Here is an 18,529-nt window from a genome sequence, read left to right as displayed (position 1 = left end):
ACCAAAAAAACCTAAAAACGCGAACGATAAAGCGCAGGAGTTATATAGTGAGTTCATTAAGATTGTATCGAAAGAGACAGTTCTGTAGATAATCCCGCATCCGAGAAATGGGTGCACGTGGTAAAAAAGCAGAAGCCGGTTGAAAAAAGAATTCGTACGAAACCAGACATTTATATAACCAAAAAGAACGGAGGATCATATGCGGACACTGAGCACAATTGTAAGGCACATTAGGAAACCCTCAAATGAGACCTGCTACTAGAATTAAAACACCAAGCAAACAAAAGAGCGGACACGTTCGAGAGCACTCTAGAGGGAGTGATTGGAGAAACCAAAAAACGCCAAAAACGCACAACGTCATTATAATGCGCAAGGACCTGGACGAGATAACCACCCCCGACGCGACGAGTTACGCGTCCGGGAGTACTCGCCTGCATGCGACGCTACAATGCGAAGGACGAAATGTCACAATAAGCGAAGACCTATATACTGGCGCTGAGCGACGAAACGAAGCTGCTGCGGAGCCCCCACTGGTTACAGAAGAAGAACTGTTGACCATAGCTAAAAAAATCAAAAACAACAAAGCGCCCGGTATCGATGGAATACCAAATAGAGCTCTAAAGGTAGCCATAATTTCAAAACCCACTCTTAATGCAAAAATGTACAACGATTTTAATTCCGAAACCAAAAACACCAAATTGACCTTCTTCGTATCAATGGAAAGGTGGTAAAAAAATCACCCTGGATGTGAAGAATGCATTCAACTCTGCTAAATGGACAAACATATTCGAAGCCTTATATGAGATAATGATGGCGAATAGAGGTTGTGTGCGTTCCAGCCGCCGACTTATAATCGCAAAAGCGATGAGCTCACTATATGCAGCTCCGGTATGGATACAGGCACTAAACATAAAAGGGTATGCCAAACCAATAAATGCGGTGCATAAACTCATAGTAATAAGAGTAACAAGTGCTTTCCGAACTACATATATCCAGCAAAGCAGCTAAATTACTAGCTAGTATGCAGCCCATAAACATCCAGGGTGACGAGTTCACGAGGTTATATGAGTTATCAGCGCCAATTACAGAAATCTAAAAGAGAGAAAGAAGAATATAGCAAAAACGGTGGCAAACCTCAACTAAAGGACGGTAGACCCACAGACTTATACCTGACATTCATACGTGGATAAGTAGACAACATGGGGACCTGGATTTCCACCTGACCCAAATATTAACCGGGCATGGGTGCTTTAGAGGCTCTCTATACAAATTTCAAAATGACTTCAGTCCGTATTGTTCGATGTGTACGGAGTCAATAGAAGACTCTGAACACGTGTTTTTGCATTTTCCTCGATTTCTAAACATAAGGGAAATGTTAGAAATAGCACTAAGTGGTAGTTTAACGGTGGAAAGTTTGACTGCACTTATGTATGTACATATGTGTCAATCCTCTGAGAAGTGGAAAGCTGTTCGCGAAGCGACAATTTCCATCACGATAATACTAAGACAGCTACAGCAGAATAGACGTCAGTCCGTCCGTGCTATGGAGGAGACGTAAAATGTCTGGTCACTCCCATGAAGTAATAACTTATCTGGTGGTTCCGTAGGAGAGTCTTGAGTTGGAAGTGGGTTAGGTTTAGCGGATTAAAGTCTCGCACTCCAGCTTTCCTTCTATTTAAAAAAACTTAAAAAAATATATATATTTATACACTAATTCCAACAGTTAAATATCATTATATGTACAAAAATCAATTACTCATAACCAAAACCCAATTAGCATTTAACCTAATTCTGCCGCTGCATTTTTTCGCTGCCCGCCATTTTGCCACCACTACCCAATTATACGCTAATTTCTCATTAGCAACCGTTTTTTATTGGTTCACCGAAGCACGCAAGCACTCACACGAGCACAAAAAACAACAAGCCAACACACACCGCCTCATCATTGGCCATTATTTCATTGTGCTTCCATTTTTTTCTCTCATGCATACAAATTTTTTTCTCTTTGTGCATTTGGGCGTATGCTCTCATTTTTTGCTTGCCCGCAACATCATAATTTCACTATTGTGCGCCGAACAAAAAAGCACACAAAAAAACTCATCCAATTTTTAAAAATGTCGTTTATCTTTTTTACGAGCAATGGTCGCGAGCGTCAAACTACAATGGCATAGAGACAAGTAAAGAAAAAAAATCGTAACAAAAAACCTGGAGAACAAAACAAAAAATAAAGCCATGGCTCATTATTGGTGCGAACGCGCTGGAAATTGTGTCTAAAAATTGGTGCGTTTTTTGTTTATGCTGTTGTGGCGTTGAAGCGGCTGCACGGCCGTCAATAAGCCAGGTACTTACATATGTATGTATGTTCATATGCGTGTACGTAGTAGGTGAGTTTTGTGTGCGTAGCGCTCAATGTCAAGCTGAGGTGTGCTTCTGCGCACTGTTTATGTTATTTGTCAGTTTTTCATAAATATGCTGATTTGCTTGCATTGTATGTAGATATGTATATATGTATGTGTGTGCAGTATATTTATTTATTTTTTTGTTCACATACCGTTTGTTGTGCTACTTTTGTGTTTTATTAGCGCAATTTTCGTGCTCTTAAATTTTTGGTGAAAAACCTCGAACGGCCGCATGAGCCTTCGCGGAAAGCTAAATGCTAAAAGTGAAATGCATAAATAAATAAAAAAGAAAATGGAAATTATATTTTTGAGTGCACAGTAAAAGATAATAAGAACAAGGCGCACAACGGTGCACTCTATGGGTCTCTATGCATCTATTTATATGTAAATAGTGCATTCAACTTAGTACTCGCATTATCTTCGTAGTGCGTAGTGCAAGCGATTTCGCTCTACAAAGTGTTTGTCTCGTCCGGCAGGATCGTTCCAGTTCGTTATGAATGTAGAGCAGTTTTTTGTGTGTGAGCTCGCACGGACATTTTTTCCTCCGATGTCCTTGTTCTCATTTTTGTCAGCTAAATTGCTCAACTTTTTGTTGTCCGTGTTCGTGCAGCGGCCTCGTTGTTTTGTGCCCAATCTATTTGTTACCATTTTCATGCAGATTTTTTTGTTTGCTTGCTTCGGTGCATTTTATGTCCGATCGGTCAATGGCTATTCAGCGAAATTCGCCTGTCGCGCTATGCACTACGTCGGAACCGAACTAAATCATGAAATTAGAGCAAGTTTTTTGTTGACGCGCTCACAAAAATCAGCCTCGCTCTACTAGGTATACTATGTGCGGGTGCGTATGTGTGGGTATAAGCAACCTGAACCTCAGTGTATGTGTTTGTAATTTGTTGTTTTGTATATTTCATATTTCTAGTTGATCGTTTTTCGTGGAATCTGCAAAATTGCTCTGATTTTTTATGCCACATAAGCGCAACAATGTGCATACATTTGTATGACGGTGTGTGTATGTATGTTTTGCACATACATATTTACATTCTTTGCACTGCGTGTCGAACGCTGCGCTCACCTGGCATTATCGTCGCTAATTGAGCGTAAAATATGAAAGATATGCGTCAATGGTTGTTCAGAGGTCATTACGTAATATAAATGTGAAAATTTGCAAAAATCGACATGCAAATAATTTTTTGTCCTAGTTTTGTGATTTTTTTTCTATCGCATTAGGTGATTTATTTAAATATATGTTTTGCTGTTGTATATCTATTTGTTACGCTGATTTGCTTATTTTACGGAGAATTCTATTGGTCAGAGCTCACAGCATGCTAATGTCGGTGTTGAAAATTCCTTTTTTTGACTGGGAATCTAGTTTTCTATAATATTTCTATACTTATTTTTGTTATTCTATAAATATTCAATATGCGTGTATGTATTATATTATACTCGTATGTACATACATATGTATGTATATTCCTTAGACTATTTTCACTTTTTTACTTTGGCAATTATTCAGAACGAGCGAATTCTGACATGGAAAAGCTCTCAACTGTTATAATTGTCCACTCAAACACAAAAGCATGTAGTGCGACTTCATTCGCACCATCGAAGCCAAAAAAAAAAAAATTTGGTGAGGAGCATATTTCTTATTGAAGAATTACTAGACTTTCTTAAAATCATAACATTGTTAGAAGTTTCAAGCTTTACAAATTCTTATAATTTTTTCAAAATAAAGTTCTGAGCACCTGCTCCTTGCTATGTAAGAAAGCATGTCCTCCTAAAATTGTTTACTGATTGATGCGGCAACTGAGTCCATTCCAAGATCGCGTTCAACATCGTAACTACGAACATACCAAGGCCAATTGACGGCAAATCTTAAAATTTTGTTTTGGAATCGCTGGATTTGTACGACAGTGCTAGGGTTTGAGCCCCAAAGTTGCATCCCATAAGTCCAATTTGGTCTGAACACCTGCTTGTAAACAAGAGTTTTGTTATATGTGGGTAGGGCAGAGTTTCTACCCAAAAGGCAATACATGTTTCTGAATTTTATTTCTAATTCTTTTTTTTTCTTTTTGACAAGTGCACTCCACCTAAGTTTTGTGTCCAGGGTCATGCCTAGGTATTTCGCAGTATTGTGATATGGTATTTGCACACCGTTTATGTACAGAGGCATACATATGTATATGTATGTATCTAATATTGTTGTATGTGAAATCAATATGTACTGATTTAGTTTCATTTAATTTTTTTCTCCATTTAGCTGTTCTTTCAAATATTTTATTTAAATGTTCTTGCAATCTTGCAAACGATGCAGTAAAACGATTGTCATCTTGTGGTAGATCACACGTAACGAGTAGGTAAAGGATGGGTCGTAACACACTACCCTGAGGAACACCAGCTATTATTTAAATCAGAGTACAAATCTCCGTCTTTAATTCGAAAATAAAACGGTCCCTAAGGTATGATTTTAAGGGGGTAGTAATGTATTTTTTTTTTTTGCATTTTTTTATTTTTTGTTTTATATTAATGTACAATATCTTAAGATTATTCTGTGAAAATTTGAGAGCAATTAAAGCAAATTCGACGGAGATATACACTTGTAAATCTCCGCCCTCCGTTTTTTTCTCCGTGTTTTTCTCACACTTCACTTTTTCGAAGCCGGTGAACTCTGTAGCTCAAAATCTACTGAACCGATCCTTTTGAAATTTTGCACAGTCTTTCTTTACATAAATTGTGAGGTATCGCCGTCGAGTTTTTTTTTAATTTTAACTTTATTTTTAAGCTGCTTGCTTCGAAGAGTATTGACTGAAAATATTGCGGTGCTCTTCACTGTGTATATTGGATAACGTAGGCAGAACTTGAGCATTTTGAAGAAGAAAATTTTCATAAAAATTTCGCAAAATATTATTGAAATGTTGCTCTTTGATATGCACAAAATTTTAATATGAAATGATGATGAATAATGATGAAAATAGGCATTTTTTCGGCCATCAAAACCAGTGGCGTAGCTACATACCTAGGGGCTAAGCGAAGCGGTGTCCCGGGACCCTCAAGCTCAGAGGGCCCTCGAATCCTTACCAGAAATCTAGATCGAACTGAAATTTTGGAAATTTCTCCCATTTTCAGGTTGCAACCCCACCTTAATCATGACAACTCAGTTGAGAGAAATTAAAAAGTTATGCCTAGGGAATTCCCTTAAATTCTTTGTGTATGTTGGCAGTGTTGTCAATTTGACGGATAGTGAAATTTGTCGATGTGCCTTTTACTGTGAATTCGAATTAAGATTTATTTTGAGAACGGTTAAAAAATTAATGCTGTATCAGGAGTAATCGTTCTAAAGAGTTCGAGTAAAGATGAGCGTAGTGAAGCAGAGAATATTAAAACAAAAATATTAAATTTCGAGTTCGTGTTCCTTTCCGAATTCATGCACAGTGTATTGAACAACATCAATAATGCAGCCAAAACTTTACAAAAATGCGACCTTCAATTTGGGCGAGGCAAGTAAAGTTTTAGCAGAGATCAAAGCAAAGTTGCAAATTTATAGAAATGATTCCGAATTATTCAAGTGCAAAGCCAGTGAAACTGCAAGAAAATATGGTACCCATTTTCAAGAAAAAAGGCAAAGAAAATTTAAGATACCGATTTCCAAATCGAGATTGATTTTCTAACACCAACATTTTTATTACAATTAAAGCAACTTCATTATTCAGAAATATTCAGATATAATAGAGTCTAGTTCTTCACTAAGTAGCTTAGCTCTTTTAAAATATTTGTATATTTCATACTTTATTTGATAAAACCTAATGAGTTTACATAGCAGTGTGGCCCCATTTTTTAATTTGCCCCAGGGCCCTTGGTTACCTAGCTACGCCACTGATCAAAACCCACCTAACCCCTTAATATGTATGTAGACAGAAAACGTAATTATAAAACGAATTCTATTCAGAAATATCTTATCACTCCATTAGAATAGAGAAGTTGCTAAGGTAGAAATGTAACGATGGAGAACTTGGAGATTGTAGAAGCATTATACATTATTATGTGGCAAACGAAAGAGGAAGAAAGAAGAACCATGTTTGTTGAATTGAACAAATACCGGTTGTTGGTGTGCTTTTAAAATAAACAAATTGAAAATAATATAAAGGAAAGTAAATTGAGATTTGCAATTTTATTTAACAGAAACAGATTGGTCGTGACGTCATGAACGTTCTAGGGGAAAGTTAAAATTATATACAAATTTGGCAATAATGACTAAACATGTCACTATTTTGTACTCTATAGGAGAATAAATACTACTTAGGATCGGCGCAGCTCCAACGATCTATATGGTACTAATTTCTCAAACTCGTCTTATCCAATAACCGAACAAACATGACAGCCAAAGGTAAATCAAATAAAAATGTCAAATCACCAAATATGTATATTGCTGCTAAATATTTACTTTGGTCAGTGGACTCGACCACGTTCGCTGCCATGTTGGTTGTACGAACGAAAACATGCTGACAGCTTGTAAACCAACAAGCGCAGTTGGAAATCCGCAAGAAATTGCTTGAAGTAGCCGGTAGTTCACCACATTGACGAATTTGATCAAAGTGGAACTTGGGCATTCAAAGAAATTCGACACATACGCACATACAAGCGCAGCTAGCGATCCTCATGCACGTCGACACAGGCATAAATTGGCCATGGCAACAACAATGGAGGAGCAGAGGCAAAAATGTCCTGCCGTTAGTTGGGTCGAAACAACACAGCAGGATGCACCATAATATTTTGGTTTATGACTTCTGTGTGACGCTACGCACCACATACCACACTGGCTACAAGATTTTCACTGCAGAGAGCAGTAAGCCGAGAGCTGTATAGAGAGAGAGAGCGAGCTCGTTAGTTAGCCGAGAAGCAAATCGGAAGCATAAAGTCATGTCGATCGTTCAATTGCTCGGTCGTAACAGTAAATGAAACGAATTGGAGTACAACAACTAGCTGAGGGGTGCATGGAGAGTTGCAAAGTGAAGAGAAATGTGTTTACCTACGCGCTGAGAGCGCTGAGCATACAAAAATGTTGTTGGCAAGTAATTTGGCACGCACCTTAGGGGGGAGGCGAACGAGCGAGGGCACGGTGCAACGCAGCGTTGGTGGTTTTGGTGGCAGTGGCGGGCAACGGCGGCGACTACACGAGCAGCAGGACATGCCGCTGAATTTTTTGTGGTCAAAAGGAAAAAAATATTCGCTCTTCTAGAAGTGAAGTGTATTTTTTGCAACAAATGCTTTTTTGACATGCTGCATTTACAACACCTACACACACACACACACACAGGAACCTGAGTGTGCCTAGGTAGCCCGTCAGCTATTTGAATCGTGTTTGTGTAAATTAAGTCGTTACGGTCAGCCTTGCCACAACTCGGCTCAAACCGACACTTGTGTGTGTGTGTGTGCGTTTGTGGCCGTCGCTGTTGGTGGGCGGTTAGGCGTTGCTGCTGGAGCAATCTTATTTGGAACGTTGTAGGTGTTGTATTTGTCAACATTTGCACGCTGCACGTTCGTTCCGCAGCCGCTGGGCGCTGAAGTGCAAATTGAAGCAGCGTCGCGTCACGTCGCAGCCGCCACGCAAAGTGGCATGTTTCGGTGCGTGGTGGAAGCGGCACAAAATTGAGTTACAATTTGCCAGCAGGGTATGTTTGCTGACCAAGCAGCGGTAAAGCGGTGAAGCCGGTGACCAACCGGCAGTTGCCCGGCAGCGGTGGCACCTTTCTACAGCGACCGCAAATGTTTTTGAACTCATGTCTAATGCGCCGCTGGAGCCTTGTATGCGCCATACGCATGCGTTTCCCTCTATAGAAGTGTATATATTTGGACTTGGAACCTGGTGGTTCGTTGGCCAGCGTCATTGAATAGGCATAAATGCACATAAAAAGGCATGAGCATGTGCTAATTTCGAGAATGCGGCGAGTAAATTGAAAGTAACCAGTATGTTGCATGATTGCGGGGATAATAGCGTCGAATTCAATGGCTTTTGGTCGGTCTTCTCTCGCATGACAATCAAATTGAAAAGTTGTGTCTATAAACGATGCTGATGTATGACTGTGGTGCGGCAATCGCGATGGGTGGTCACTAATTTTTAGGGATTTTCATCTCAATTCGGCTACTAATGTTTGATATTATTTATAGGATGTACATATATAATTGAACCAGGATTATTTGCAGGCGAAACTGATTGGAACATTTGACTACTATAAGGGGATTGGCAAGTTCCTTCGGTTCAGATCATCTTCTCAAATCTGAAGGAGCGCGAAAAGCTTCATTTTTTAGCTTTTGGTCCAGAAAGAAATATTTCGCATAATTTATGTAAAATAAAATGCCGTTCGAATGAATGAAAACACTCCAGCTCAGAAAATATTCGATGCAATACCCGCCGGTAGAAGCAGAGAAAGAGGAACAACTCCATTCCGTTGGAGGTACCAGGTAGAAAAAGACCTGACTACACTTGGAATCTCCATTAAAGTTAATAAAGAAGAAGAAGAAATTTAAATAAAAAGTTAGTAACTAAACTTGCTAACAAAAGCTTGAGTATAGACATCCCTGACGTCCAGGTTCTCGTCCACGTGATGCAACTTTGACAGCGTGCGCACTCTTGAGCAAGATCCGCTAATCCATTCGTGTGGAACCTTCGGCGACGATTGAAAGTGATTATGCCTTTAAGGCTTTAAGGAGCTAACTCAACTTATAGATATAGAGTTTAGGGGTCAACCGAAGGCTAAAATGGTCAGCAGCTGTCCACCATGAGGTATGTCTTGAAGCAAACAGTTCACTATATCCGTGTTTTAGTTAAATTTAGTTCTGGCAATGCGAGACCAGAGCTTGGAAACCAGCATGTAAAAGGTGAGGTTGTTTTAAGTTAGGTTAGATGATGGAGGGATCCCACTTACACAGCATAATTTATAGTATAAATAGTAATTTGTGAATCCAAGTAGCTTAATCAACTGGAATCCGGTAAAATGTTCAATCTTATTGCTGAATTTCGGTCGGGAAGTTTTCGGTTTGAACTCTATGAAGTTTATTTTTACTCAGGACGAGGAGCTCACTAGACCTAGACCTCTTTCTACATACCCTAAATCAGAAGCCCCTTGAGCTTGCACAATTGCTGGCATGTGGCCACCGCTTGTCAAGCACGCATGAGACCTCACCATCAAGTAGTAGTACTACAAGAAGCCAGAAACTTATAAGCATTGCTTTCATTACGCGTTAAAAATGTAAGAAACATTTGATCAATATAGTGGAAGACTTTAACCGCTACAAAAGAAAGACACACAACGCTCCAATTGTTGACAGTACGGATCCGAAAAATGAGTTTGACCTTCAGGAATAAGCTCAAAGTGAATGATTCTCTGCCAATACCACCAAAAACACATAGCAAAACCATTCTGACAGACAATTCTGGCTTGGCCACCGTTTGCGCCGATTCTTCGAGATCGAAAAATCGATCTCTTTCTTCTGACGGTCCATTCGTTGAAAATACAGGTCCGAAATAAGAGTTTGACCGTATGGAGGGAGCTCAATGTGGATAATTCTAAATCTTATACTGGGTTGGTCACCGTTTGCGCCGATTTCCCCAGGTTTCACCCCTACGCTTCCGAAATGTCTAGATTCGTTAGCTATTCGCAGATGGAAATTTGGTCTACGAGGTTCGTTTTGTGTGAATTTGTGTGGCACCCAGACATCGGGTTGTTTTTTATATCCAGCCTTATTTAAATGATTCCAAATTGTTTTTTGGGCAATGCTTAGCACCTGGGTAATCGAAACAGTGTTTACATTTCGATCGAACTTCACGATTTCTCTATTTTTATCCACATTTTCGAGAATTAGCCTTCCAGAGATTGGTGCATCATTATCGGAACCGAATCGACGAAAGCAAAACAGCAAATGTTTGGTTATTAATATCAGAACAATAAGCATTGGTCACATTTTCAGCTGGCTGGCTTACACTTTCGCCTTTACCGAAGAAAAATTCTAAAAGATTCTCAGCTTTGATGCCAGCTCAAACAATACTAAGTCAAGCAATCTCAAAATTGTCTGAGATTTTTTTTTTTAGTACGAAATATTATCTTTCTATAGCCATATAACACAATCGGATACATGTAACTCGAGATAAGTATATATTACCAGATGGCTCTGAATGGGAAAAATAATGAATTACTTTTTAACGGATCTTATATACATACATACATATTGCATACTAAAACTATTCAATGGACAACCCGTTGACTGCCTTACAAACAATTATTGATTGGGTATAAATGCGAATCTCTTTCGGTCTTGGAAAATACTCGAAATGCCAAATTTATCACATTCAAGACTTTACCATTGCGCTAGTATTTAAATTAAATGATTTTATCACATTATTCCTCCGTTTTTTCCCACAGAATTGACATTATTTAAGTTATAATTTCAGTCAACAAGCCTACTGTGATAAATACTATAACTATTTAAAAAAAACGTTAACCTCGTTTATGACGTAATCAAAAATCACTTCAGACTTAGTCTTCAATTATTAGCACAGTTAGCAAAAAAAATTATTCAACAATATTAGAGAATATATCGTTTTTTATTTTCAACAGCGAAAACATGTAAGAAATCAAAGCTATTCATACGTAAATATAAACACATACATATCCATTTATAACTATGTCATATATGAAAATCTGTCGAGTACAAAAAAATTGATCGCACCATGGAATTTGGAATTTAGACAACATTATAAAATACACATATCTTGAGGAAAAAGTAGTTTCATTACTTTAATGCTTAATCTAATAAAAATATGCTTCGAATTTATGCTGGCGTTAGCTTTGCTGTCGGTTCCAATAGTGCCCACAAGCCAGCTGCAGAGGAAATAGCACCTAACAATCCAATTGTACGCGGCGACAGCCTAGTGTAACCAAGTGCAGTTAGTGGTATAAACAAGTCACATAAATTTTTCACTGTATCCACAGCCACATCCTTGTGGCCCAAAACTAAAGCATACGAATGTAGAGCCAATCTGTTAAAATCGCGCAATGAATTCACGCGCAAAGGCGATATTTTAGGGCTTGCACGGCTTATACCACTTTTTGAGCCAGCCTTATGTAAGTCGATCAATTGAAATATTTCATAAACATCTCGGCATAAATTCATTATAATCGATAACAACCAGTACTTATTAGCAAATTTTCCCCAACGATTTGTATTAATGCCCTTGAAGAGGCCCGTGCGAGCCAACCACATGAAATGGTCAGCGAGTAGGAACAAAGATTGTGAGAGTTTGCTCAATGTCAGTGTCACGCGTATCGTAAGATCGGGATAATGTATGGTGCGTAAGGAAGAGTAGAATATATCCACACAGCGACCGAAACGCAGAACTAAAAATAAAATCGTAGTTATGTATGTGAGACAATAATTTTAGGTTTCAATCACAGCGCGACTTACGTTTTCGGAATGTGCTTAATATATACTCCACAGTTTTAAAGCTATCCGCCAGAGCTGGACTGGCATCAACACTCTCCAGTGAATCCCATAAAGCACGCGAGGCATATTGCACAAGTCTATTTACAATTATACATCAAAAATTGCACAGAAAAGCTGCAATCACTTAGAAAATCTTACCTAGCAATTTTATCACGGCCGGCAGTCTGACTATTTAGCAATACCAACTTATCCAAACTCATGTTTTCTTCGTATTTACGTGTGATTTCGTGTTCTGCTTGGAGTAGATAATGTTATTTGCACTGTGTTTTTAATTTATTGGTTAGCTCAAGGTTCAACCGGATAAATAAACAATTTCATATGCAATTAGAACTCGAATTTGTTTAACTTATCTACAACCTGTTTTATTTTTGTTGTCTTGCCAATTGTGGCTGTCAAATGCCGGTGTGTTGAAAATGCGCTACAGCTGTTGCAGTGGTGAGTACTTGGTTTGAAGGAATTTACAGAAATTTAATGAATATAAGAAATATGCTGACGTAATTGAAACAATAGAAAAATTACAAAAAAGATTTTGCAAGGTTTTAGAAGTTTTTAGAGTACTTTAAATAAAAAGTAAATTTATTTTTGTAAAAGTACAAGAGCGCCATCTTTTTGCCATATATTTGTGTCGCACTTTAGATGGCGCCGTCGAATAATTAGTTAAACAACTTGTATTCTCTGTTTATTGATGCAATATCTTTATCATAAAATAAAAAACCATTTTGAAAATATATTCGAAATTTAGTAAGCATAACCAATAAGCTTTACGAAATTAAAAAGAGGGTGTACTAATTAACTTGTCCAAAAAACAATGCCCTAATCATTGACTTATATTCTCCGGTGAGAATGCTCAAGATGGAAGTGAAGCAATGACTTGCCGCTGGCTCTCAATTTAGAGAATTTTATTGCTGTCAATATTGTCTGTGTAGACTGCATGTTGTTTAAGGCTAGCAATTTGTATCTGAATAATTATACTTTTGAAGAGTTATCTTGAAATTGAATCAATGAACTTGTTGATCTCAATATGGCTAATGCTTATGGCTGGCAATTGTTAGCTTAATCATTATCCTGATTACTATTGCTGGCAATAAAGTGTCATTTCTGTATTTTAAATACTCAGTTTTCACTTCAAGCCGTTTCTTTCAGCAGATGCACGTAAAAAAATTTAATAAATTAAATATATTTTTAGTATTGCCCATTTGTTTGCCTGATCAATATTTTCAGTTAAAATCCAGTGTAATATACCATAACGATCAAAATAGATGTTATATACATATTTATGTTTCGTACCATTACTTTCCATGTATTTGACGTGAGGTAATTATTGAAAAAAAAAAAAATTACGCTCTGTTCACAATTATTATGAAGATTGGCAGATCCTTTCTTATATGACATTTACTTTGAATGTTTGACAGTTCGCTTCGGTTGTAGCTTGGTGCGTCGTGTCAATGCTAGAGTCGTATCAAAAGAATCGTATCTTTGGCAAAAACTGTGTCGAACAGAGGTCGCAAAAAGATGGTTAGCTGAGGTTAGGTTAGGTTAGAAGTCTGATCTAAACAGATCACACGTGGACGGCTCTATGTACTCCTTTGTGAAGCCATAGAAAAGAAGAACTCCTATGTTCAAACTTATAAATTAACAAAACGCTTAGTAGCTGATACAAATTCGCACTGGCGTTTAATTTCCATTCCCGCAATTTCGGTTGGAACTCTGATGGTATGCGATCCCAAGTGCCCTCCCAAACGCGGGATAGTCAAGAAGAAAGTGTTTAGTTCTGCAGATGGCGTCTGGTAAGATTCTTAGCCTTACAGCAAGGACACCTATAAGGGAATGACCTGTTAAAACCTCCACAACTAATTAGAGACTAACCGTCCTCAGGCAAAGAGATCACTAGATCTCCATCGATCGATCTTGGGTCAAAAGGATTCTGCGACAGCGCATTTATCGATTTTGGCTAAGCTCCTGCGAAGCACAGTTACCTAGTAGCAGAACACAAGAGGATACGGAAGCGCCGACCCATTTTCCTTGCTACCTTTCCCGCGATTCCCCTGTGGCCTGGCACCCATACCAGTCTTATCGCAAAGAGACTCGATGCTTTTGATAACGAAGCTAGGCACTTCTCGACCAACCCTGAACGCACTATTAATGAATCCAAGGCTTGCATCGCCGCCTTGCTGTCTGAGTAGATGGTCACTTCCCTGAAGTAGCCTACACTTTGGAGCAGTAAATTTACTGCTACCTTAATAGCTGTAACCTCGGCTTGGAAATACTGCAATAATCCGGAAGTCTGAAGCTGTAGTTGATAGAAAGCTCCTGATAGTAAACCCGTCCGCAACCTTTCTCCTAAAACTTTGACCAATTCGTAAAGAAGCTCACTGTACCTTTCCTCCTTCGGTTTCTTTCCACCCACTACTCCCTCGCCGGTATATGGGCAGAGAAGGAGCAGCCAGAGTTCGGTTTGGCGAATCCATGATCCAAGTGGTTCGGTATGAAGTCAAAGTGTGTGAACATTTCCGAGTGTTCAGACACGTATACTTTCAGGAACCCAGATTTTCTGAGTCTGATAGTACCTTTGGTAGCCATACATTTTTCGACGATGTCTACAGGTAACATGTGCAAGATGTCGTTGAGTGCCATGGTTCGAGTGGACCACACATGCTGATGAGCGCCGCCCGTTGAACGCTCTCGAGTTTCTTTGCAAGTGTGGTATTTTCTAGAGCTCTCCACCACATAAAGACTCCATAGAACATAATGGACTCACCTATTTCGGTTAGAGATCCCACCTTCTGCCAATGGCTCCTCTACTGGAGTATAAGGCAATCCATGCCTTTTTTGCTCTCTCTTCGAAATTCAGTTTTCATGAAAGTTTCTTATTCAGGATAAGTCCAAAATATTTCACTATATCCGCTTGTTGCAGACGAATGCATTTGGGGCAGCGGTGTCACCTGGATATTGTAGAGTTGATGGCAAGATCACTTCCGACTACCCAATTTGTTATGTCGCTGAGATACCCTTGCGTCGACTCGTACACGGTATTCCGTAACTTTCCTTTGGACATAAGTGGCAATCACCCGGCAGCCACGATCCTCAAGTTTTTGAAGTAGGTCGATATCGAGCAGGCTCCATAGAAGAGGATAGAGAACTCCACCTTGTGGGTTTCCCCCACTCACATTTCCTCAAGCACGTTGCCCCATTCCGTCTCAATCACTCTGTCGCACAGAAGACTGAAAATTAGAGGTTTGAAGTTTGATTTAACCCCAATACCGTCCAGAGCAGTTATGATTGCTTCCGGCAGGGCGTTATTGAAAGCTTTCTCAATATCAAGGAAGGAATTTTTTAACCGTATTGGCTTCTGCAAGTCATAACACGATAGTATGCAGGGCAGTATTCACTGACCAGCCTTTGCTAAATGATCCATCGGCATACGTTTCCTTATGTGGCAGTCCGTCAGTCTCTCCTGAGTTTTTAGTAAGAAGGATGAGAGGCTGTTGAGCCTGAAGTCCTTGGCCGTGACGTGGGGGTCCCTACCAGCCTTCGGAATGAACGTAATTTTGACTCGCCTCCAGGCTCCCAAATGTAACCCAGTCGCGTACATACATAGGTGCCAGCCAGTTGCATGACACCTTAACAGCCAGCTGCAACTGCGCTAGTATGATGCCATCCGATCGAGGGGACTTGAAAGGGTTGAACTAATTGATCACCCAAGTCAAGTGCCGATCATTCAAAAGGTCGACAAAGGCCGCGCAATCCTTTTGCAGTACACCGAGAGATATCCGCCCAGAGAACGTATTGGTCGGAAAGGGAGCATGAAGGAACATCTTCACTGCTTTGGGCCCACTTCCCATTTAGACCTTAAGATGACTCGGAGAGGTGGGGTTCTTTGCGAGTATACGCCTGTACCTAGAGGACTAATGATAGCCCTCCATCTATTTCGCAGAATCTTCTCCATGAAGTGCTCTTTGCCTTTCTTAACTCGGACTTGTACATTGGAAGTCCCGTTTTATACAACGCTCAGTCGCTGAGGACTCTCCAGTTATTAAACGCATCATTACTGACGAACAAAAAACGAACTGTTACCGCAAAAATCAAAATTAGCTGATGACACTAAATCCATCCCAGCCGAAACTTACAATAAATTTATGGAAAGTTGGATTAAGCATTGGCGTGCTTGATTTGACTAAGAAAGAGTGTAATTTGAGGGCAATAAAATGGATTTGTATTAAAATATATGTAAATTTAGATATATACACATACACCTCAGTGGCTCCTCAAACTCATTTCACCACAAATTAGTTTTCCTTTAATACTCTCCACCCACGATCCATTCAAACAACTGCATCGGATGGCAATTTTTCCTCATCTGACCACAAAGCTCTTAATTTACCACGATGGCGCTGATGCAACACAAATCAAATGAAATAAAATCGAATTGCCTTTCGATTGCATATCAGCTTTTTTTAAACGTCCCAATTGCATATGATTTTTTCCGCTTGCCTGTGGTACTCTATATGTATGAAACCACAAAGCACTGCCAATTCGAGTGTAATCGTAAAGCTTTTACTGCAAATTATTTTTGCTACCACGAAGTAACCTAACCATATTTACACCTGCAGCACGCAGCCAATCCGTGCGCCAAAGGACCCCCCAACTAAGTATTGGCAACACTTGCCACCATCCACTCCATCTATCACGTACCCATTTACAGTGGTGGAGCCATTCGGTTTGATGCTGGCGATGATGGTTTCAATGCTAAAAGCTACTATGACAAAACGGAGACAACAAAAAGTGTCGCTAATCAAATTAACTCTTTGTGAAGTGCTGTGAGCGACCCGGGCACTTTGTGGATTATGAAAAGCGAAGGTCAGTAGTGGTTGGACGAAAATGGCTGTGTGGGGTGTGGGGTTCAGCGATTGCAGCGTAAGCAGTATGTGTGTGTGCAAAGACTTCCAAGGGCCTGCCAGTGCCGCCAGCTATAATAATTTTGGCCAACCTAACCGAGAGACTATTACACGAAATTTGTCAGCACCAACAACAACACACAAGATTGCAGTAATAGAATGGGTTGCTGGCGATCTGCTGCTGGTAGATGTCGTCGGAAATACTTTGATGTATTGTCACCTTTTTGACTTGGCTATTTTATACTTTCATCAGCAAATGTTGCACAAAAGCGTCTTCGGTTCGCAGGAAAATAATAAGGAAATGAGATTTTTATGCGTCGCGTAACAAGTTCAAATATTGTATGTATGTATGTAAATAAGTATGCATGTTTGTGGGTCTACAATTAAAGTGGCATCAATGTCGACAATTGTCACAAAGTAAAATGAATTAGGCGCACATAAGAAATGTAATGCTTTCTAATTTGAACTTTGCGAACTTATTCACCTAAAATCTATTTATAATATTCATATACCGTAATCAATTACGATGTAAATATGTGTAAAAGCAGTACAGTGGTACATGATAACGGCTTATATAAGAATAACGAGGACATTCCAATTGATGGCGGCACTATCGCAAAATAAATTGACTACTAATTTACTAGGTTGGTATGACTGTCATTGACATCTGTGCCAAATGTCATATCAAAACAATATTTCTTCTTTACTGCCGTAGACACCGCTTACGCGGTTATAGCCGAGTGAACAGCAGCGCGCCAGTCGCAAGGTGGCGGCAATTGAAGATTCCAAGCGAAGCCAGGTCCTTCTCCACCTGGTTTTTCCAAAAGAGTGGTAGTCTTCCTCTTCTTCTGCTTCTCTCAGCGGGTACTGCGTCGAACACTTTCACCAGTGAAAGTGTTTTCGTCCATTCAGGCAATATGGCCTAGGCAGCAAGAAGTGGTGTGTTTCGGTGGCACCAAACCTTTTTGAAGGGCCGGCAATAGGTCGCTGATGAGTGGGCAAATCCAAAGTGAAAACGATGCTCATTGTCTTTTTTGACATCGCAGGTCTTGGACAAACCATCAACGCCAAGTTTTGTGTGGAAGTTCTCAAAAGACTCAAACGAAGAGTCAATCGGGTCCGACAAGACATCGCAGCCGATTGGAAGTTGCACCACGACAACGCCCCGACTCATACTGCCTTTCTTGTGAATAGCTACCTAACCAAGGCCGGCATCCCAACGGTTCCGCAGTCGCCCTACAGCCCAGAAGTGACCGCCGTATTTTTTTGTTGCCTTGTCGGAAACATGCCGATGAAAGGCAAGTATTTTGAGACGACAGTGGGAATCCAAGCAGCTTGCACCTCGGCTCTCAAGACTATTCTAGAGAATGCCTTCCGTGACGCCTGCAATGCTTGGAAATTGCGCTGGCAGCGCTGCATCGACGCAGAAAGAGTTTTTAAAAAATTATAACGATTGATTTAATAAATTTTATTAAATCGACTCAGTCCTATTACTTTTCGGACAAACCCTGTAAATCTTCCGCAGAACTTTTCTCTCGAAAACTCGTAACGTCGACTCATCAGATGTTGTCATCGTCCATGCCTCTGCAACATATAGCAGGACGGGAATAATGAGTGGCTTATAAAGTTTGGTTTTTGTTCGTCGAGTCAGGACTTTGCCTCAGACTCAGTTGCCTACTCAGTCCGAAGTAACACCTATTGGCAAGAGTTATTCTGCATTAGATTTCGAGGTTGACATCG

At 39.8% G+C, this 18,529-nt stretch overlaps 1 protein-coding gene across 1 annotated transcript; it reads right to left on the bottom strand.

The window, feature by feature from the left end:
* Positions 1 to 10,974: 10,974 nt before the first annotated feature.
* Positions 10,975 to 12,282, bottom strand: LOC120771057 (peroxisomal membrane protein 11B). Its single transcript, XM_040098863.1, has 3 exons — positions 12,033 to 12,282; positions 11,856 to 11,971; positions 10,975 to 11,788 (listed from the first exon to the last, which is right to left on the bottom strand). The coding sequence occupies exons 1-3, from the start codon at positions 12,092 to 12,094 to the stop codon at positions 11,223 to 11,225; spliced, it is 744 nt and encodes a 247-aa protein (XP_039954797.1). The 5' UTR covers positions 12,095 to 12,282; the 3' UTR covers positions 10,975 to 11,222.
* Positions 12,283 to 18,529: the final 6,247 nt, after the last annotated feature.

The sequence above is a fragment of the Bactrocera tryoni genome, chromosome 3, assembly GCF_016617805.1.
Source record: "Bactrocera tryoni isolate S06 chromosome 3, CSIRO_BtryS06_freeze2, whole genome shotgun sequence".
Taxonomy (NCBI): Eukaryota; Metazoa; Arthropoda; class Insecta; order Diptera; family Tephritidae; genus Bactrocera; species Bactrocera tryoni.
The sequence above is the reverse complement of the archived record's forward strand: the minus strand, read 5'-3'. Positions and strand labels throughout refer to the sequence as shown.